This window comes from Mobula birostris, chromosome 18 (genome assembly GCF_030028105.1).
Source record: "Mobula birostris isolate sMobBir1 chromosome 18, sMobBir1.hap1, whole genome shotgun sequence".
NCBI classification, from domain to species: Eukaryota; Metazoa; Chordata; class Chondrichthyes; order Myliobatiformes; family Myliobatidae; genus Mobula; species Mobula birostris.
Window position 1 is genome coordinate 36,392,329 of NC_092387.1, and position 22,038 is coordinate 36,414,366.

The 22,038-nt window shown below is 42.8% G+C and overlaps 1 protein-coding gene across 1 annotated transcript in view; it reads left to right on the forward strand.

Moving 5' to 3' along the window:
• Positions 1–22,038, forward strand: part of LOC140212254 (L-threonine ammonia-lyase-like) — a 45,517-nt gene that overhangs the window by 4,448 nt on the left and 19,031 nt on the right. The window contains exons 2-8 of the mRNA XM_072282973.1: positions 1,673–2,021; positions 2,566–2,682; positions 4,375–4,616; positions 7,354–7,519; positions 10,216–10,312; positions 12,071–12,146; positions 14,797–14,922. Coding sequence (XP_072139074.1) covers positions 1,673–2,021; positions 2,566–2,682; positions 4,375–4,616; positions 7,354–7,519; positions 10,216–10,312; positions 12,071–12,146; positions 14,797–14,922 — 1,173 coding nt within the window. The remainder of the gene's footprint in view (positions 1–1,672; positions 2,022–2,565; positions 2,683–4,374; positions 4,617–7,353; positions 7,520–10,215; positions 10,313–12,070; positions 12,147–14,796; positions 14,923–22,038) is intronic.

A 22,038-nucleotide genomic window follows, 5' to 3' on the forward strand; every position in this document is an offset into this window, starting at 1 on the left:
GCCACTTTGATAAAAATTGTGGAAAAGCTACATTCTAGGCAGAGTTACTCCTCACACCTTACTAAGTTATTTTTTTTATAACTCTGATATAAACATCAGCCCAGAGACATATGAATCACAAGATTAAGTAGGAAAAGATCAAGGAAAGGTCCCAAGTTTGAAAACACAATTTAATAGTGCAAGATTTGTTGGAACTCCTTTCCCAGTAGAGTATGCTTCAGGTATTTGGAACTATTGATTATGAGAATGCTAACAGGAGTAAGAAAGTGACGTTCACTGCACAAACCATGGTGCCACTTAAATGGCTTTGAAGCACACTGTAGGATCCCGATTAGCAGATCGGCATGAAAGCTCCTGTTGGGTACAAGTGGACTCACATCACATTGTTTTCATTTAATGTGGCAAGCTTTCTTTCTATCAAAGGAGTCAAATTGGAAGAAGCTCATTGTTATCACTGAAATAGTTCAATAATGAAAGATTGCCAATTCCAGACTTGTGAAGATAACCCCATTTACTCCACATTTTCTCTGAATGAGTCTGACTTCAACCGTAGGATTATATCGTAGGAGCATCATTTCTTTCCAGCTTCTGTTCTTTTGGCTCTGACTCCTGGTTCCATTGGATTCCTACACAATTCCATCTGCAGGAGCGATCATGACTTTGGCCTGGGGAGGAATGAGGAGGACTGCCTTTCCCCCTCTTGCCCTGACGCTAACCATGCAACGGAATTTCTAACATTGTGCTGTCATTTCAATTCAGTCTGGAGTTGTCCAAGCTCCCTATAAGTGAGGTCATCTCCCACTAACACAGGTCTGTAGCTGTCATTGAGTCTCTGGTACTTGGCAGAACACCAACAACAATATCCTATTGACAGTGGGTTCCATAAAGCGTGCTCAACTGCTCGGTGGGCAGCTGCCTAGCCTAACTCAGTCCCGTGCTCACTATGTCTCCATTGTATGCTTAATAATGATTATGGGTGGCATTCAGTCCGCTTCGCCCCAGTTCATCCTCCTTTACACCCCTCCCATTCCAGATTCACAAGTCAGCATGGACATGTCACGGAACATTTCCTGACCTGAAAGCTCTGGAATTCCCTCTCTAAATCCCATCTCATTACCTCCACCTGCTGATTTGATCACATTTTAGAATCTCACTCACTTAATGCCAAATGTTGTTTTACTGTGATTCCTGGTTGAGTTCAGTACATTAGAAGCACTGTAAAAATGCACGCTGTTGTTGCCTTTAATTTGAGTTATCGGCTAACATTAAAGGTTAGAGAGAGATTAGCTTTACTTCGCACATGTACAGTGCATCAAAACATACAGTGAAATGCGTGGTTTGCGTCAAATCAAATCAGCGAGAATTGTGAAGGGCAGCCCACAAGTGCCATTAGGGGCCGGCATAGCATTGCTACAACTCACTAACCCTAACCTGCACATCTTTGGAATGTTGGAGGAGACCAGAGCACCCAGAGGAAACCCACGCAGTCACGTGGAAAATGTACAAATGGTGGGAATCGAACCCCAATCTCGCGGCTAGTGCTGTAAATCCAGGTTGTTGAAGCAGAGAAGCAGCAACTCTATTAGATAAGACACTGTGAGTAAAGGAAAGACATTTCCCTGGAAAGAATTCCTAGCATTCATGCCTTACATCATCATATCTTAATTTGCAGTTGGCACAGTGGTGTGGAAAGAGATCAGCAGAGGCATCAGCCCGTGAGAGATGATTCCCAAAGGCAGAGGGTTGACCCGATCAGGAATGGATATCCAGGACTTCGGCAGAGGTCTATAAACCCAGAAAGGCTTAAGGACTTCGGGGAGGATGAGTACCTGGGCAAAGATGTTAAGACTTGGGAAGTGACAGTAACAGGCCACTCAGAGAAACTGCTCAGCACTGCCCAGAATGTGCCACCACAAAAGACCAGCAAGTCTCCTGAAGCAAGCAGCAGTCAAGCTCCATTTGAGGACATTAGGGCAGCAGCCTTTAAAATCCAGCATGGAATCCAGAAAACCCCTTGCACGGTAGGTTCTGCTTCATTTCCCGCATTTCCTAGCACTGTCATTGAGGCTTAAGGCAGAAGTTTGGTTTCTCCAAGTCCTGGCAGAGTTGTAAGTAACAAGTGAAATTCCTGCAGGAACAAAGCCACTGCATCATAAATGCTCTACAAACTCCCACACACTGTAATAAATCCATTTTTATATTGTTAGAGTATTAACATCAGTCAGAACAAGTCAAGAGAACACCCTTGCTCACTAACTATTGATGTTTTTACGTCTATCAAGAAGGTACAGAGCTCACATCTGACAGTGTGATACTCCAGTACTGCACTGTACTGGAGCGGGACTTGAACTCATGACCATATTAGAATACTACAGCACACGCAAGTTTAACACTAAATTCCCAGCGCTCTTTGTGTCTGGCCTATTATGCAATTATAGATTTAGTTTCAGCTCTTGGTCTTCCAGAGTTGTCTGTAGTACTTTTGACAGGTGTGAACAACTTGTCAGCAGAAGTCTGATAAGAACAAAGATCTTGAAATCACATGAACAAATTGATTATTCCCAGTATTCCAGGCTCTCAAAGCAATATGGGATGGAAATCTACCTGAAGAAGGAATATCTGCACCACACGGGCAGCGTGAAGGAGCGAGGAGTGTGGTACCTGTTGACATCACTCTCACAGGTATAGAATGTCAGATTTTCTGTCCTTCCTCATAAAACTGCATTGCAACAATCGACATGGGGAACCTTCTAAAAGGATCGGAAAATGTTGGGAATAAGCAGCTCTGGGAAGCGGATCTTTCATCTGCACTGAAACATGGGCTCATTTTGTAAAATAAGGGAAAAGGAGATGAGGGACCTGAGGAACGAAAGTGAGGGGCTAATGGTTGAATGATAACAAGCTTCTTCAGTGAAACCCACAATAAGAGTTTGCTAGCCATTGCTGTTAATAGCAGAACCAGTGAATTGTGAATGTTCCATTCATGTGAATTGTGAAGGGCAAGTTGTAAGATCTCCTCATTTAATACTTGAAGTGAGCCCCTGCCTCTGACTGGCCCCATGCTAGGGCTTGCCAATGGCAGTGAGTGGGAATAGAATGAATACATTTTAAAGAAACAGAGCCACTGTGGTCTGTGCCTTTAAAACCTGTTCATTCTATTTCTACCCATTGGGAATTAAGTGAAGCAGCAACTTTCATAACTGTAAATTCATGATATGGAAATTGTTGGCAGCTCTTTCTTGAAATTGCAACAGGGACTAGAGTCTTTGGGCAAATGTCCAACACCCAGGTGGCACAGCTGGTAGAGTCGCTCCCCAACAGCTCCACTGACCCTTGTGCTCCTGATCTCTGGTGCTGTCTGTGTGAAGTTGCACGTTCCAGGTTTCCCATCTCCACCAAAAATCTCCGTCACACACACAGATGGAAAAGCAAGGACTTATTAGGGGCAGTTTAGTTTTTGATGAGGTACCAAAGTAGACCGATGGGGGTAGAGCAGTGGATGTTCTCTACATGAACTTCCAACTGTAAAGATCACTCATGGCAAATTGGTCTTGGAGATGTTCCTGTTCTTATTCTCTGTGCTTCTGTCTGTGCATCTCCTTCCCTACAGCACCAAAGGGAACCAGAAAGGTTCTTTGACAGTCCGCTCACTAACACAAGCTGTGGAGTAGATACAGTAGCTCTGCTTGGTATCCTACAGCATCTAGGATTTGTAGTTCTGTGCCTAGCAGGATATTGTGGGCACATTCAGTGATTGAAACTATGTATGAAGGGTCAGGAGCAGGCACAGAAAAAGATGGCATATCTTGACAAGGCTGCCCAGATACCATGCACAATAGCAATGGATGACTTGGATGACAAGTGTACATCTAACTGTGTACCTTGTCCAACATGTGGAAAGGATCCCACATGTATACTGTATTCCTAAGAAATCTGGATCTGCAGGTTCTAGAAGTATTCTCATGGAATCAGAAAAGAGAAAATTACGAGGAAGTGTTTAATTTAGTGTTGATGGTGCCCCATATCTCACAACATTTAAGAAGAGCCTGAATCGCCAAGGAATGAAAGGCTGTAAACCACATGCAGTAAATGGAATGAATATTGATAAGTATAGTTATCTGCTCGGACAAGAGCCTGTTTCTGTGCTGTACCACTCTATAATTCTAAATCACAGAGATGTCATTCCCTGGTTTAAAGAAGGCATGGATTAGGCAGCTAATTAATGCAATTGAGGAGATGAGCTCTTGACCAGAGACTAGACTGTTCTATTTGTTAGAGGGGTAATGGGGTAAGTTGAACAACTCTTTCAGTGAGTCAGTGCAGCTGTGATATAAATGTCCAAATTTCTGAGCTGGTTTTATGTTTGACTTGCAGGAGCAGCAGAGGAAGGGTGTGATCCTGGCATCGGACAACAACTTCACCAAGGCCGTGGCTCACCATGCCTCTGAACTCCACATCCCAGTGTTTGTCATCCTGTCTACCAGCATCCCACCAGGCAGAGTCAAAACCTGCCGTGAGTACGGTGCTATGGTGATCACCTATGGGTGCAACATAAAGGATTCCCAAAGCCATGCTCAGAAACTGGCCAGTGAGAACAGCTATCTCTATCTGCAGGAGTGAGTTACCAAACTACTGGTTATTTACAAACAGGGATGCAACCCCGATTTCACAAAGGAACAAGGCAGAATTCTCAGTAAAGATTTCCTCACTTTTCCTTGGGAGATTTGTAGGTCAGGCCTTTATTATTGAATGCATTTGGGAAAGGGATGAGAATAGATAATTCTCCTTTTGCTGTGCTTTTTGGGGAGGAAATCTGATCAAGGTCTTTACAAATATTAATGTCTTTGATAGCTTCTGCACATCCAAGGTCAGGCATTCTTTCGTGTACAGGAGCCAGGAAGAAGAGGTAGTAAATGTGAGGTGGCTAGGTTATCAAACACAGAATCAGTTGTCCCTGGGGTATTCCGTCCCTCATTCAAGTTGCTAACTTTGATTTAACCAAGAAGTTGGAATCACAGCTCCCATCAACTGAGAGCTTGACCTTATATCCGCTGCATTGGAAAGGTAAATGGGTTCTATAACCTCACTTCCCTCTGTCTCTGTTGACAACTCAACCAGAATTCTGTTCCTCTGGTACTCCTGTATTTCCCCCTCACTCCTCTCAGTCATTATTTTAACTTTTCTCCTTCAATAATCACTAACTTCCTCCCTACATCTCCTTTTCCTACTTTTGAGATTTCCTTTAAAACTCCCTTTGACTAAGTTTTTCATCATTCCATTTTGTATCTCACAATATGATTGTTTTTTATTTGTGATTCCCCAAACAATTTTCCAACAGGTTTTTAATCTTAGGGTTGCTGCTGAAATCTGTGACTTTATTGTTGATAGACTGCATTTTCTCTCATTTCTGTGTGAATCCAGCAGGGGACAATAGATGTGAGATAATTTAAAAAAAAATTTAAAACTTGGTAAAAATACAGAACTCACTGTCCATGGACTAATTGAAGCAGTCAAGAAGAAAAAAATAAGCTTACGAAAGGTTCAAAAAAACTAGGTAATGATTAAGAGCTAGAAAATTATAAGGCTAGCAGGAAAGGAATTTAAGAATGAAATTAGGAGAGCCAGAAGGGGCCATGAGAAGGCCTTGGCCAGCAGGATTAAGGAAAACCCCAAGGCATTCTACAAGTATGTGAAGAGTAAGAGGAGAAGATGTGAGAGAATAGGACCAATCAAGTGTGACAGTGGAAAAGTGTGTATGGAACCAAAGGAGATAGCAGAGGTGCTTAGAGATAGCCCAGGAAATTATAGACCAGTCAGTCTTACTTCAGCGGTTGGTAAATTGATGGAAAAGATCCTGAGAGGCAAGATTTATGAACATTTGGAGTGGCATGATATGATTAGGAATAGTCAGCATGGCTTTGTCAAAGGCAGGTCATGCCTGACAAGCCTGATTGAATTTTTTGAGGATGTGACTAAACACATTGATGAAGATAGAGCAGTAGATGTAATGTATATGGATTTCAGCAAGGCATTTGATAAGGTACCCCATGCGAGGCTTATTGAGAAAGTAAGGAGGCAAGGGATCCAAGGGGAACTTTGTGGATCCAGAACTGGCTTGCCCACAGAAGGCAAAGAGTGGTTGTAGACGGGTCATATTCTGCATGGAGGTTGGTGACCAGCGGTGTGCCTCAGGAATCTGTTCTGGGACCCTTTCTCTTTGTGAATTTTATAAATGACCTGGATGAGGAAGTGGAGGGATGGGTTAGTAAATTTGCTGATGTCACAAAGGTTGGGGGTGTTGTGGATAGTGTGGAGGACTGTCAGAGGTTACAGCAGGACATTGATAGGGTGCAAAACTGGGCTAAGAAGTGGCAGATGGAGTTCAACCCAGATAAGTGTGAAGTGGTTCATTTTGGTAGGTCAAATATGATGGCAGAATATAGTATTAATAGTAAGACTCTTGGCAATGTGGAGGATCAGAGGGATCTTGCGGTCCGAGTCCACAGGACACTCAAAGCTGCTACGCAGGTTGACCGTGTGGTTAAGAAGGCATACAGTGCATTGGCCTTCATCAACTGTGGGATTGAGTTCAAGAGCTAAGAAGTTATGTTACAGCTGTATAGGACCCTGGTCAGACTGCATTTGAAGTACTGTGCTCAGTTCTGGTCACCTCACTACAGAAAGGATGTGGAAACCATAGAAATCTCCTCTGCACTCTTTCTTACACTCTCCTCACATGCCACAAGGATCTGTTGAATATTCCCAGAATTCTGTTTTAATCCCAATCTAAATGGCTCTTGGAGGTACAGGTAGCAGAGACACATCCTCACAGCTCCAGTGACCCAGGTTTGATCTTAACCTATAGTCTGTAGTGTTGTCAGCGTGGAGCTTGCACGTCCTCCCTGTGATATGCAGGTTGGTAGGTTGATTGGCCATTGTCAGTTGCGTCTAGTGTGTAGGTAAGTGGTAGAATCTGGGGGACTTGAGGAAAATGTGGGGAAAGTAAAGAGAAGTGGGATTAATGTCAGCGTAGTGTGAATAGGTGTTTGATGGTCAGCACATACTCAGTAGGCTGAAGGGTCCATTTCTGTGTTGTACCTTTATGTCTGCAACACCAGGTTAAAGATATTTGGCATTCTCCAAAGGGAACACAGGCTCCATCTAGTGAAAAGTAAAAATACTACAAACAGGAAATATTTGCATGTTGGTTATTACTTGGAGTAAAATTCCAGGTTCAGAGATCCAGGTGAAATAAATTAGTGAATATGAATTTTCACGGTTTTCCAGAAGGGAAGGAATATTGGCCAAGTTGGCTCGTGGTGGATGTGACCATGTTGTGTATCTCTCTGACAGGGAAGACAGCACGCCATACCTGGCAGGACTGGGAACCATGGGGCTCGAAGTTTATGAGCAGGTGAATAAACTGGATGCCATTATTCTGCCAGCGGGTGGGGAACGCCTTATCCTGGCAGGGGCTGCAGCTCCCATCAAACACCTAAACCCGGCTATTACTGTTATTGTGAGTATCCACATACTGACGCCTTACCATCACATTAAAGTGTGTTTTTGGCAGAAAGTTAACACAGTCCTGACTTCCTATTTTTCTAAGGGTCACCACAGTGGAGTGGGAGGTGGAACTGGACTTTGAGCTAACCAATGTAAAGTGTTTTAGGTGGTAGAATTGGAGATCTGCATCGAAGCAGAATGAGTGGATTCATATTGTCCACATGAATCCATACTCCCATCAAGTATTGGGTTTCGCTCCTTCAGACAGTTGCTGATTTCCTCTCTGTTCCTACATTGGCATTTCTCCTCTAGTGGAGAGAGTCTTTGGGTATTTGCCATTATTGAAAGATCAACACATATCATAGTTATCAACCATTTATTGAAATCCTTGAGCCCCTTTAAGCCAAAGGTTTGTTGGACCTCAGACTTAGGAAGATGTGGTTTTTTTCACCCCTTAGGGCAGTCCAACAACACCTTAATTAGCTCCTGGATCTCTTACTTGATAATATCAAACCAATCTCAATGGAAGAGCAACAAAGAGTCCTTTCACAAGGACTAATTACAATGGCCTTTGTGGCAGACCAGACACTCAGGCTCCTGTTGGGGAGTTTTTTTAGGTTGTCAGTGAGGTGTTGGCTCAGTACAGCAGTCTTTGCAGGGTCCTCTGAGACCCTTGATATTTAATTTCCTGAAGTGATGTTTTTACTGCGTCACCATTTGGGGCCAGGCTGGTGAAGATTACAGGCTGGATTGGCAGAGTTGGTCCACTGTCATCAGCACCTGGGATGGCACCGGTGACGCGGACCTTTCCCTGATTCCTCTTCAAATGAGGGCTTAGTTTAACATGTGCCAATATTTGGTTCAAGGGCATTGCCATGGGGCCCTGTATCTGTTGTACATGACCAGCAGAGATAGGAGGCTTTCTCTCCAGTTTAAGTCAGAGTTATAAAGTAAACTTCAGAGATGAAAGCCTGAGGTAGTAAACTATGTCACTTGGCATTCCAGTTTGAAGCAGAAACACATTAATACTGGGATAAACGATTCAACAAATGATTAGAATGACAAGGGTGATATCCAGTGGCTGTCAGACTGTTTTCATTACAGTAAGGTAGACTCAAATGCTCAAGGTAGTCTATCATCGTGGATACTGGATGACGACAGGATTGAATTTATCCTTGATCTTGGCCCGAAATGTCGACTGTACTTTTTTCCATGAATGCTGCCTGGCCTGCTGAGTTCCTCCAGCATTTTGTATGTGTTGCTTTGAGCTTATCCTTTATGGTTTTTTGTATGATTGTTGTCATGTGCCTACAAATTGGATTGAGCTGTAATAATTTTTGGCCTAAAATGGCTACTGAAGAGATAATTCCCTTCTCCAACCCCTTTCCCTCCATAGACCTTGAACATTCAAAATTCTGGAATAGAATTCTGGAATTCTGGAATGTGATTATACTGCATATCCTTTGGTTCCTTCCCTTGAAGGTTAATAAGTGATTTGATGTTTTTTTTATTTTGAAAGAAACTGATAGGTAAGGTGGAGAACCCTCTGATGGAGGGACTTGAATAAGGGGCTATAATCTTCTTATCAGACCCAGACCATTCAAGAAGCCGGATGCAGGATTTTGACCCAAAATGTTGATGATTCCTTTCCTCCGGGAGATGCTGCTCAACCCGCTGAGTTCCTCCAGCAGTTTGTTTGTTGCTGCAGGGAAGGTGTCTGAAACACAGAACTGTCAGTTACAAATGTGGGAGATAGTTACTTCAATAATAATTTAAAACCCAGATTGCTAATTGTTTTCTATTAAAGGGTATCATTGAGGCATGGGAGATATTATTAACGCAGATGGATAGTCAAGGTACAGGCTTGACCATGCTTTAACTGGTGATGCAGCTCAAGGAGTTGAAGGGTCTACTTAAGTTCCTCCATTGTTAAAGGCCGATCTTGGCACCCAACATTAGCAAACTATCTCCAAGCCTGTGACTAACTCTAGAAATTAAGCCAACCATTCATTCCTGCGTTTTTGACAATGACTTGCTCAATTATATAGTTGAAAGTATGTTCTGGTTGCATTCCTGATTTATGAAGAAGAACAGCGTGCTGTTGCTTGCTTTCATTATTCGCATGATGTGCATGTTTTTTTTTCTCCCTGTGCTTGTCATTCTTTCAAAGGGTTCTTTCGGGTTTCTTGTTTTGTGGCTGCCTGCAATCAGACGAATCTCAAATTGTATAATTTATAGCAACATACATCAAGGTTGCTGGTGAACGCAGCAGGCCAGGCAGCATCTCTAGGAAGAGGGACAGTCGACGTTTCGGGCCGAGACCCTTCGTCAAGAAGATGCTGCCTGGCCTGCTGCGTTCACCAGCAACTTTGATGTGTGTTGCTTGAATTTCCAGCATCTGCAGAATTCCTCGGGTTTACGTTGTATAATTCATACATCCTTTGATAATAAATGTACTTCGAACTTTTGAACTTTGAGCTTGAAAAGTCTGGCTGCTGAAGTCAGGAACATTGGAAGTGACTGGAGGTAAAAAGCACACTGTGAATGTGTTGCTGATGAGAAATCAATGCAGTGAGATCAGTTTGAATGGGAATCCTGTGTGATATCAACTGCACTTGTGTATTGGGATTGTGCCCAATGCCTCTCTTTTCTAACGCCTGTGTTTTTATCAAGTGTCTGCCAGTGACAACTAGTTGTATTTACATGCAGGGTGTGGAACCTGAGAAATATCCCACTGTACAACAAACCTTTGGGAAGGACCCTACTCCAAAGGCATTATCTTGCACCAACCACAGATTCTATGGAGGTGAGCAGTTTCTGAGATACACACATATATGGCAAGTGGCCACTTAGCCCAAGTAGCCCCTACAAGAAATAGCCCAGGTCTGGTTTACCTGCCCACCTCCGTTTTTCCTTCACTGTTTTTTTTCTCTTAACCAATTTAATCATAGAACAGTTTCTGTTCAACCATTAATCCCTGGAGTGAATTATTTAGCTTGCAGCTCTCTGTATAATGATTCCAAGTGCCTCCTGCCTTCTACTTTCTAGAAGTAACTTGGTGTCAATGTAACAACACATAATTCAGCATTTTGCCCTCAGCTGTAAGGAACGCAACACAATTAAAGCTAATTAAGTGGTCTGGGCTGGAAGTCTCACTGGTCAATCTGCATGAATTCCATAATTAGTTGAGTTGGCTTTCTGGAAGATGAAGCACCCTATTCTTTCAACTAATGTTGCAATGACAGTGCAAACAACAATGGGGAATTCTGTTCGATCTCCCCTCTGGAAGGTGAGAACCTTCCTCTGAAAGTTTAATATCTATGAAAGTTTCAAATCTGCAAAAAACTAATTCTTGAATCAACAGTCCTAGAGCGAACATTCTATTGACCAAAAGCTAAATATTTCTTTATTTTTACATGTGTTGGGCATGTATTTTTGTTTGGAATCAGGGCTTAAAGCTGTTCGTAAGATCAATCCAATTGCCACAACTGGGAAGGTAGAATCTCACTCTAGTTGTAACCTCACAGTTAAAACAAATTTTCCTTAGGTTGATTGGATTCAGATCCCCCAGCTGCACTATTAATTGATGTAGCTCGTGTTCAAAAGGCCAGTTTGTTCCATCTGTGTAGATTATGGTGTCTAGAGGCTAGAAGCTGGGACTCCCTTGGATGTCAGGAAGGGTATTTTGTCTCAGTTGTCGGGGGGAAGCCGCTGCTGCCTCAGGATGTGAATGATAATTTGATCTATTTCTAGATGGGGCATTATGACATTGATCAGGAACCGACTGCATTTCTGAACTTGTCTGATTCCCTTAAAGGAGTTGAGAAGGAGCATTACAGATGTTTCCTCCCAAGTGAAGACACATGTATTTCACTCTCCCAAATGATCACATGAGTGAGATGAGGCAGGTATAAAATCTTTCTAGATTGCCTGAATAATAAATAGAGGTATCTTTGTCCCATTTAATGTCTTGATTTTGCGGTCTTATCCTTGATTTCGGATCCCTACATGGGATTCATAACCACTCCAAGGTTAGTTATCCTGCAAGACCTTGGTGCTGGTTCAGTTAGATAGATAGATAGATAGATAGATATACTTTATTAATCCTGAGGGAAATTTGGTTTCGTTACAGCCGCACCAACCAAGAATAGAGCATAAATATAGCAATACAAAAACCACAAACAATCAAACAACAAAATGCAAACTATGCCAGATGGAAAATAAGTCCAGGACCAGTCTATTGGCTCAGGGTGTCTGACCCTCCACGGGAGGAGTTGGTCTCCTGCTCACTTCCTATCAAAATCAACCAACCATTGGTGGTTCTGCTTAGGTTGCACTCTCTGTAGCTCATTAGAAAAGCCTTTTTTCTTTTACCTCGACACATCTCTCCTCTTTTAGGTCACCCTTTAAAATCTAGAACCAAGCTCAGTCCTCACAGATTAATACTAATACTGTTTGAAATGCAAGCATTTGTTGTTGTTATTGTTATTTTCACCACTAATAAAAACTTAGCACTATGAGGCTCATTCTGCTTCAATAGTAAATCTGTCTCTTTATTTCACAGAATTGTTCAACTCATCTTCTGACAACAATGCCTTTCAGATGACCGAGAAACTAGTAGATAAAGTTGTTACTGTTAAGTAAGTATTATTTCTTCATAATGGTTCAAATTTAGGACAAGACTTTTAGTTCCTGCCATACCAATAACCCATCTACCAACAATATGTTTCCATGCCATGCCAATAATATTCACAAATAGGGATATTTGCTAATTTTCACCTTATTTTCACTGACTTACTTCCTTACCCTGTGCACCAGTTAGTTGGCATAACCAATATATCATGTGATTGAAAATTTTTTTAAAACCTGGTGGTGCTAAAAATCTGAAGTGCTGGAAATACTCAGCAGAACCTCTGAAGAAGAATCTCTGATCTGAAAGGTTGACTCTGTTTATCTTCCCACAGGAGCAGCATGATCGGTTGAATATCTCTAGTATTTTTTTGTTTTTGCTTTAAATATCCTATTACAGTATTGTCACACTGAATATGTCAAATGGGTTCAGGAATAAACTTCACAGGGGGATATCTGTCAACGTTAACTACTTGGTCTTCCAAATTGGTCCAGTTGACTTCTTCCAAAGAGGTTGTCCCCATCACCTTCTGAAGACTGATGATGACACTTGTGGACATCTTTGCAAACATGTGACTGACAGGCAGAGAGGACACAGGGACTGCAGCTACTGGAACCTGGAGGAATGCTGCTTGACCTGCTGAGTTCCTCGAGCACCTTGCTAGCGGATTGTCAGTAGAATTGGCTGATTTTAACCTTAACCTTAACTCTGCATTCCCATTTACCCAAGACAAATACTTACCTACCTTTGCCTTAAATACGTTTATATATCCAAAGGCTTCCACTGCCCTTTGAGGAAGAGAGTTGCAAAAGCTCACAATCTTCTGTGAGAAAAAAGAATGTCCACATTGCTACCTTAAGTGGGTGGCCTCTTGTTTTAAACAATTTCCCTTAGTTCCAGATTTTCCCTTAGGAGAAATTACCTCTCTGCTTCCATCCTGTCAACCCGTCTCAAAATCTTGCATGTTTCAATCATTGCTACATACTCTTCTAAACTCCCGTGGATGCAAGACAAGCCTGAACCACTATTCCTCATAGAAAGAAAACCCACACCTTCCAGCAATTAGTCTAGCAAGCCTATTTTGAAGAGTTTTCAATACATTAAATAAAGAGGCCGGTTCTGCCCAAAGCGATCCAGATATGGCCTCACCACAGTTCTATATAACTTAAGCACAACCTCCCAACTTTTATATTCAACTCCCATAGCAATAAGGCAAAACTATTCTAGAAACTTTCCTAATCGTTTACAGTACTTGCATGCTAGATTTTTGAAACTTGCACTAAAATTCCAAGACCCCTCTGTCCTCAAAGCTTTGTAACCTCTCATCTTTTGGATAATTTACTTTTTTAAGTGGACAATTTCACATTGTCTCGCGCTATAATGCATTTAGCAGATCTTTGGCCACTTATTAATCTGCCCACATCCCTTTGTTGTCTCCTCATGTCTCCTTCCTTTTCTACTTGCTATGTGTCATTGAAACCAGTCTGTAAATCTCCAACAGCTGAGATGCAGTGCAAGGTGACGTGTTGTTGAAATGTAACAGAGCAGGGAAAACTTGTGTTCTGTGCTGTGTTAGCTGAAACCAGGCAGATAGCAGTCTCAACCTGGCTCTAGAGACGAGGAGAAACAATGAACCAGACAGAGCTCCATCACTCAATTGCGATCAAGTAAAGCTTGCTACAAAAGTCAGGCATGTGTGCATTGGCTGAAGGTTAGAAAAGTTTTAGTTGTGAATATTCTCCAAGTGCAAATGGTGAAAGAAAAAAAAAAGCCATCTTGTTTTTAGAAAGCTCCCAAAAGTTTTATAAGACACAACTCAGGGCACACTTGGAGTATTGTCAACAGTTTTGAGCCCCTTATCTCAGAAAGGATGTGTTTTCATTAGAGAGAGTCCAGAGGAGGATCATGAGGATGATTCCGGGAATGAAGGGGTTAACATATGGGGAGCGATTGGCAGCTTTGGGCTTGTACTCACTGGAATTTAGAATGCGGGGGGATCTCAGTGAAACCTACTGAATGTTGAAAGGACTAGGTAAGGTGGATGTGGAGAGGATGTTTCCTCTGGTGCGGGTATCCAGAACTAGAGGTCACAGCCTCAAAACTGAGGGGCAACCTTTTAGAACAGAAATAAGGAAGATTTTTTTTTAGCCAAAGAGTAGTGAATCTGTGGAACGCTCTGCTGCAGACTGCGGTGAAGGCCAAGTCTGTGGGTATATTTAAAGCGAAAGTTGCCTGATTGGTTGGGGCATCAAGCAATATGATGAGAGGGCAGGTGTATCAGGTTGAATGGGATCCGGGATCAGCAATGATGAAATGATGGAGCCGACTCAATGGGCTGAATGGCCTAATTCTACTCCTACCTTTTGTGGTCTTAAAACAGAAAGGATTTGGTACTGTTGGGTGGGGACACCAGGAGAAATCCCCTGCTATTCCACAGAGAGACAAAGAGATTTTTGCATTGATCTGGAAGGATAAACAGGGCTTTGGTTTCACACTTGGCAATGTATGAGAAAGTTGCTGCACCTGTGGGGCAGTATCTCAGTGCCTTTGGGGGAGGAGGGGAAAATGAGGGGGAGAGATGAAAATCAAAAGTTGCCTCAATAAAGCCGCACGGTGACTGCTCTTCTCCTCGGTGAGAACTCTTGTATTTTATCTCTCAGGGAAGCAGACATCCTGCTCTCCATTCTTCAAATCATGGAGTATGAAAGGTCAACTGTGGATGCCATGGGAGCTATTGGCCTTGCTGCTGTGATTGCTGGAAAACTACCAGAACTCAAAGGCAAGAGGTGAGAATTTCATCCAAGTCAATAGCTTAGGTCTGTCAGCTCCATATGTTGGACATGGCCATTGAAATTTTGCTAAATCCTTGGTCCAGAACTCAACCTGGGTTTCCTTTCCACAACATAATTACAAAATCAAAACTTCTTGGAGTAATGCACTACAGAAGGAGGCAAGCGGGACAATGTGTTAGTGATTTGCAAGAGCTAACCTTTCAGTCGTGCCCCCCCTGCAGTTTCCCTGAGCCCTGCATTTCTTTTCCCCATTGAACATGTATTCAGTTTCCTCTCAGAAAAGAGAGAGCTCCTTCTCTGGGAATTCTGCTATTAGAGCTAGCACATTACTGAGCCAACTGAATTGTAATGTCATAGCAATGATTCTGCTCAGCAGATTTGGCATCAATAATTCTGTTTTTCTGAAATTTAACCCATGAACAGCTTTTTCCCCCTCTTGTGTCGAATTCTCACTTGCCCCTGACATTTAAACGCAGCAGTCTTTGAATTTGAGCCAGTGTGAAATCGATGTGAAGAAACAGCATCACATTTTAGTTAGAAGGAAGTCAGGAGGCAGAGTGCCAAGGAGGTGATAAAATGCATGGAATGCAAATCTGTAAAAGCAGCGTGAGAAAGGGAGGGAGATTTACAAGGATGTTGCCTGGATTGGGGAGCATGATTTATGAGAATAGGTTGAGTGAACTTGGCCTTTTCTCTTTGGAACGATGGAGGACGATAGGCGACCTGATAGAGGTGTACAAAATGATGACAGGCATTGATTGGATAGCCTGAGGCTTTTTCCTAGGGTTGAAATGGCTAACACAAGGGGGCATAGTTTTAAGGTGTTTGGAAGTAGGTACAAGGGGGATGTCAGAGGTAAGTTTCTCACACAAAGAGTGGTGGGTGCATGGAATGCACTGCCGGCGAAGGTGGTAGAGGCAGATACAACAGGGTCTTTTTTAGAGACTTTTAGATAGGTATATGGAGCTTAGAAAAATAGAGGGCTATGCGGTAGGGAAATTCTAGGTAGTTTCTAAAGTAGGTTACATGGTCGGCACAACATTGTGGGCTGAAGGGCCTGTGATGTGCTGCAGGTTTCTATGTTTCTAATAAACTCCAATATGGCAAAGTGGAACCAACTACCAGTGACCAACATTGCCATTTTCCAAACCACCATCATCTAATCTACGTACTGGGAACCAGTGCTCACCACAGGCTTAACTGAATCAGCCAGCCAAATAGTAGAGCAGGTGAGGGCCAATGTTGTGGCGTATGCCACTTTTCACTAGACTCTCAAAGCCTTTCCACCTTATCCAAGATACAATGAGAAGTATGACAAAATAACTTTGCCGAGATGAGTTTGGGTCCAATAACATGGTGAAAAGTCAACAGCATCCAGGGGAAAGCAAGCCACTCAATCAGAACATCATTACACAAGAATCAGAATGAGGAGTAAGGCAATTGGCTCCTCAGGTTGCTGCACCATTCTGTAAGAGCAGGGCTGATTCAATCTTGGCCTCAACACCAATTTCTCACTCTCTCTCCAGACCTCAACTCACTTCAGTTTAGACGCTTGTTAATCTCCACTTTCATCTGCACAGCTCTCTGGTGTTTAGGAGTCCAATGTGTCATGTACCCCTGAGGGGAGAAATTCATCTTCACCTCAGTAATAAATGAGCAGCTCTATTTTCTGAAGCAATACTGTTGGCTCTAGATACTCTCACAAGGGAAACACTTCCTCTCAACATGAACCCTGTCCATCACCCTTCTAAACTCAATGAGAGTAGAGCTTCTTTATGGATTAATCATTTCATCCTGGGGTGAATCTTCTCTGCACTCCCTCTAGCACAAGTATATCTTCCCTTAAAAATGAGAGACCAAAATTGTACAGTTTTCCAGCTGCTGTCTCACTGCAGCCTATATAATTGCATGAAAACTTAACTGGCTTTATATATTTCCTACCCCATGAAGTAAAGGCCAACTGCCCATTAACCTAACTGCTTACCATATTTGAGTAGTTCTGGTTACTTGGCCTCTGTGCCTCTATGCATGTACATATACTGCCATTCTGTTGGGTGGATTTGCATGACACCCACATGAATACTCAGTCCATGGTAGAATCCTGAAGATACAAGGGGTACATAGGTTAATCAATCTGCCTTGTGGAATATAAAATCTCATCGTGTAGGAGGTAAAACTTTGGCATGAGTAGGAGAATAGCTGACTAGCAGGAAACAGAGCAGGTATGAATGGTCACCAACATGGTACAAATAGTTTGCCAAAGGAATGGTGCTGGACACTCAACATTGTACAACTTATATAAGTTCCTGGATGAATTTGCTGATGACGTAAAGACAGGAAGAAAAATAGATTATGAAAATGATATAAGAGGACTACAAAAGGAGATAGATGGTGAGTGGGCCACGATCTGTTAGAAGGAATATAATAAGGGAAAACACAATTGTCCATCTTACCAGAAAAAAAAATTGAAGAATTATATCAACACACACAAAATTCTGGAGGAACTCAGCAAGTCAAGCAGCAACACACACAAAAAATGCTGGTGGAACGCAGCAGGCCAGGCAGCCTCTATAGGAAGAGGATGAAGGGTCCCGGCCCGAAACGTCGACTGTACCTCTTCCTATAAATGCTGCCTGGCCTGCTGCGTTCACCAACATTTCTTGTGTGTGTTGCTTGAATTTCCAGCATCTGCAGATTTCCTTGTGTCTGCGAAGTCAAGCAGCATCCTTGGGCATGAATAAATAGGTGATGTTTTGGGCTGAGACCCTTCAACACCTTTTACTTTTGTATTTTCCCAGTGGTGAGAGATTACAGAGCTCTCAATGCAGAGGGTTCTGGGCTCCCAAAGCATGACACACAAATGGCTAGTGTTCAAGTAGACAAGTAAATAAGAAAGCTAACAGAATGTTTTTTGTGAAGGAAATTGAATACAGAAGTAGGGCGACTATGCTTTAGTTATATAGGCTATTGATGAGACCTTTTTTGGAGCACAGTGTAAACGACTGGTCTCTTTATTTAAGGAAGGACGTTAATGAATTGGAAGCAGTTTAGGAAAGGTTTACAAGATTATTACCTGGAATGGGGGGATTGTCTTACAAAGATTGGACAGGGAAGCTTTTCACCACTTGAGTTTAGGAGAGGGACTTGATAAAAAAGTCCATAAGACTATAAGTCCTAGGAGCAGAATTAGGCTATTCGGCCCATCAAGTCTGCTCTACCATTCCATCATGACAGATTTATTATTCCTCTCAACCCAATTTTCCTGCCTTCTCCCTGTAACCATTTACCCTGATTGATCAAGAACCTATCAACTTCTGCCTTAAGTTATACCCAATGACATGGGCTGTACAGCTGTCTGGAGCAAAGAATTCCACAGATTCACCACAACTGGCTAAAGAAATCTTTTCTTATCCCTGTTCTAAATGGATGTCCCTCAATTCTGAGGCTGTGGCCTCTGATCCTAGATTCCTCCATTATAGGAAACATTGTCTCCACATCCACTCTAACCAGACCTTTCAGTGTTCAATAGGTTCCAATGAGATCCCCCTTCATTCTTCTAAACTCCAGTGAGTACAGGCCCACAGCCATCATATGCTCCTCATATGTTAACCTTTCATTTCCGGGATCATTCTCGTGAACCTCCTCTGGACTCTCTCCACATCCTTTCTTAGATAAGGGGCCAAAACTGCTCACGATACTCCAAGCGCGGTCTGACCAATGCCTTATAAAGCCGCAGCAGTACATCCTTGCTTTTTATTCTCGTCCTCTCAAAATGAATGCTAACCTCGCATACGCCTTCCTCATCACCGACTCAACCTGCAAGTTAACCTTTAGGGAATCCTACACGAGGACTCCCAAGTCCCTCTGCACCTCTGTTTTTTGAATGTTTTCCCCCATTTACAAAATACTCCACACCTTTATTCCTTCTACCAAAGTGCATGACCATGCACATCCCTACATCACATTCTATCTGGCTCTCCTTTGCCCAATCTCCCTAAATCCTTCTGCAGACTCTCTGTTTCCTCAACACTACCTGCTCCTCCCCTATCTTCATATCGTCCAAAAATGGGGCCACAAAGTCATCAATTCCTTTATCCAAATTATGGACATACAATATGAAAAGAAGCAATCCCACCACTGATCTCTGTAGCACACCACTAGCCTTGGAACCAACCAGAAAAGACCCCCTTTATTTCCACTCTTTGCCTCCTGCCAATCTTCTATCCATCTGAGTATCTTTTTCAAAGTACCATGACTCTTATTTTGTTAAGTAGCCCCAGGTGCAGCTCCTTGACAAAGGCCTTCTGGAAATCCAAATAAACAACATCCACTGACTCTCCTTTGTCTATCCTGCCTGTTGTTTCCTCAAAGAATTCCAACAGATTTGTCGGGCAAGATTTTCCCTTTAGAAAAGCATGTTGACTTTGGCCTATTTTATCTTGTGCCTTCATACCCCGAAACCTCATCCTGAATAATAGACTCCAACATCTTTCCAACCACTGAAGTCAGGTTAACTGGCCCATAATTTATTTTCTTCTGCCTCCCTCCCTTCTTAAAGTGTGGATTGACATTTGCAATTTTCCATTCCAGAATTGAGTGATTCTTGAAAGATCACTACTAAGGTCTCCACAATCTCTTCAGCTACCTCTGTCAGAACCCTGGCGTGTAGTCCATCTGGTCCACGTGACTTATCTACCTTCAGAGTTTTCAGCTTCCTAAGCCCCTTTCCCATAGTAATAGCAATGACACTCACTTCTGCCGCCTGACACTCTTGCATTTCTGCCATTCTGCTGGTGTCTTACACGTTGAGAACTGACACAAAATACTTATTAAGTTCTCCCACCATTTCTTTGTCCCCCATTACCACCTCTCCAGCATAATTTTCCAGTGGTCCAATATCCACTCTAATCTCTTTTTCACTCCTTATATATCTGAAAAAACTTACTGTATCCTGAAAAAGGATGTAGTGCATTCTCAGTTTATATGACGAATAAATTCTTCTCAGGCTTCTAGCCGGGTACAGGTATCAATTATGACCAACACTTCAATAACAAACTCTGCCATCTTCATCGGAGATAATGCCTGGGCATGCCTAGTCTGGTATCCCATCCCCCCGATTGGTTAGTCCTCATCCAATCAAATTTCCGCTCGTTCACCTTGTTTACAATTGAATTCTAGTTCTTACTTAGAGTGAGACCTTTGTCTTTGTTAAAGTTCTTTTCCTCTAATTTTATTTCAATGGCTTCCTTTACCAGGCGGTCCCAAAAGCCGTTGGCACGGCACAGTAGGTTTCAGCCGTTGAAGTCCATCCTATGGTCATTGCAAATGCAGTGTTCTGCTACCGCCGATTTCTCTGGGAAATCCAAACAGATACATCTCCTAGGCTCCTTGATGCAGGTTTCCACCATGCGTCCTGTCTGGCCAATATACACTGCCTCGCATTCACAGGGATTCCTGTAAGCAGCAGCTGATCTGAGTCCCAGATCACCTTTGACCCGCAAAAGCTGAGATTTGAGCTTCCTTACGGGTTTGTGGATGGTATTTCTTCAGGATCCTGGTGATCCTTCCAGAAACTGTGGAAATATACAGAAGACAGGCAGTAGCGGTGGGTTCCTCCTCAGTTAGTCCTGACAAAGGGTCTCGGCCTGAAACGTCAACTGTACCTCTTCCTAGAGATGCTGCCTGGCCTGCTGCGTTCACCAGCAACTTTGATGTGTGTTGCTTGAATTTCCAGCATCTGCAGAATTCCTGTTGTTTCCTCCTCATTATTAGGTTTCCTGGCGTTTCCATTGGCCCTTGTAATGGCCCGATTGATTTAGACCATAAGACATAGGAGCAGAATTAGGCCATCTGGCCCATCGAGTCTGCTCCATCATTCAATCACGCTGATCCTTTTTTTTTTCTCTTCCTCAACCCCAGTTCCCTTCTCCCCGTGACCTTTGATGCCATGTCCAATGAAGAACCTATCAATCTCTGCCTTAAGTACACCCAACGACCCAACTTCCACAGCTGCACGTGGCAACAAATTCCACAAGTTCACCACCTTTTGGTTAAAGAAACTTCTCCGCATCTCTGTTTTGAGAGGGCGCCCCTCTATCCTGAGGCTGTACTCTCTCGACTTGACTCTCCCACCATGGGAAACATCCTTTCCACATCTACTCTGTTTAGGCCTTTCAAAATTCCAAAGGTTTCAATGAGATCCCCCCTCATCCTTCTGAATTCCAGCAAGTACAGACCCAGAGCCATCAAACGTTCCTTGTATGATAACCCTTTCATTCCGTGAATCATCATTGTGAAATTCCTCTGGACCATCTCCAATGCCAGCACATCGAAGGGTCTCGGCCTGAAACGTCGACTACACCTCTTCCTAGAGATGCTGCCTGGCCTGCTGCGTTCACCAGCAACTTTTATGTGTGTTGCTTGAATTTCCAGCATCTGCAGAATTCCTGTTGTTTGCCAGCACATCTTTTCTGAGATGGGGGCCCAAAACTGTTCACAGTACTCAAGGTGAGGCCTCACCAGTGCCTTATAAAGCCTCAGCATCACATCCTTCCTGTTATTTTTTTGACCTCTTGAAATGAATACTAATATAGCATTTATCTTCCTCACCACTAACTCGACCTGCAAGTTAACCTTTAGGGTGTTCTGCAAAAGGACTCCCAAGTCCCTTTACATCTCAGATTTTTGGATTTTCTCCCCATTTAGAAAATAGTCCTCACATTTATTTGTACTACCAAAGTGCATGACAATGCATTTTCCAACATTGTATTTCATTTGCTATTTCCTTGCCCATTCTCTTAATCAGTCTTAAGTCTTTCTGCATCCTATCTGTTTCCTCAACACTACTTACCCCTCCACCAATCTTCGTATCATCTGCAAACTTGGCAACAAAGCCATCTATTCCATCATCTAAATCATTTATACACAGCATAAAAAGAAGTGGCCCCAACATCAACCCCTGTGGAACATCACTAGTCACTGGCAACCAACCAGAAAAAAATCCTCCTATTCCCACTCGCTGTCTCCTACCAATCAGCCAATGCTCTAACCATGTTAGTAACTTTCCTGTAATACCATGGGCTCTTAACTTGGTAAGCAGCCTCATGTGTG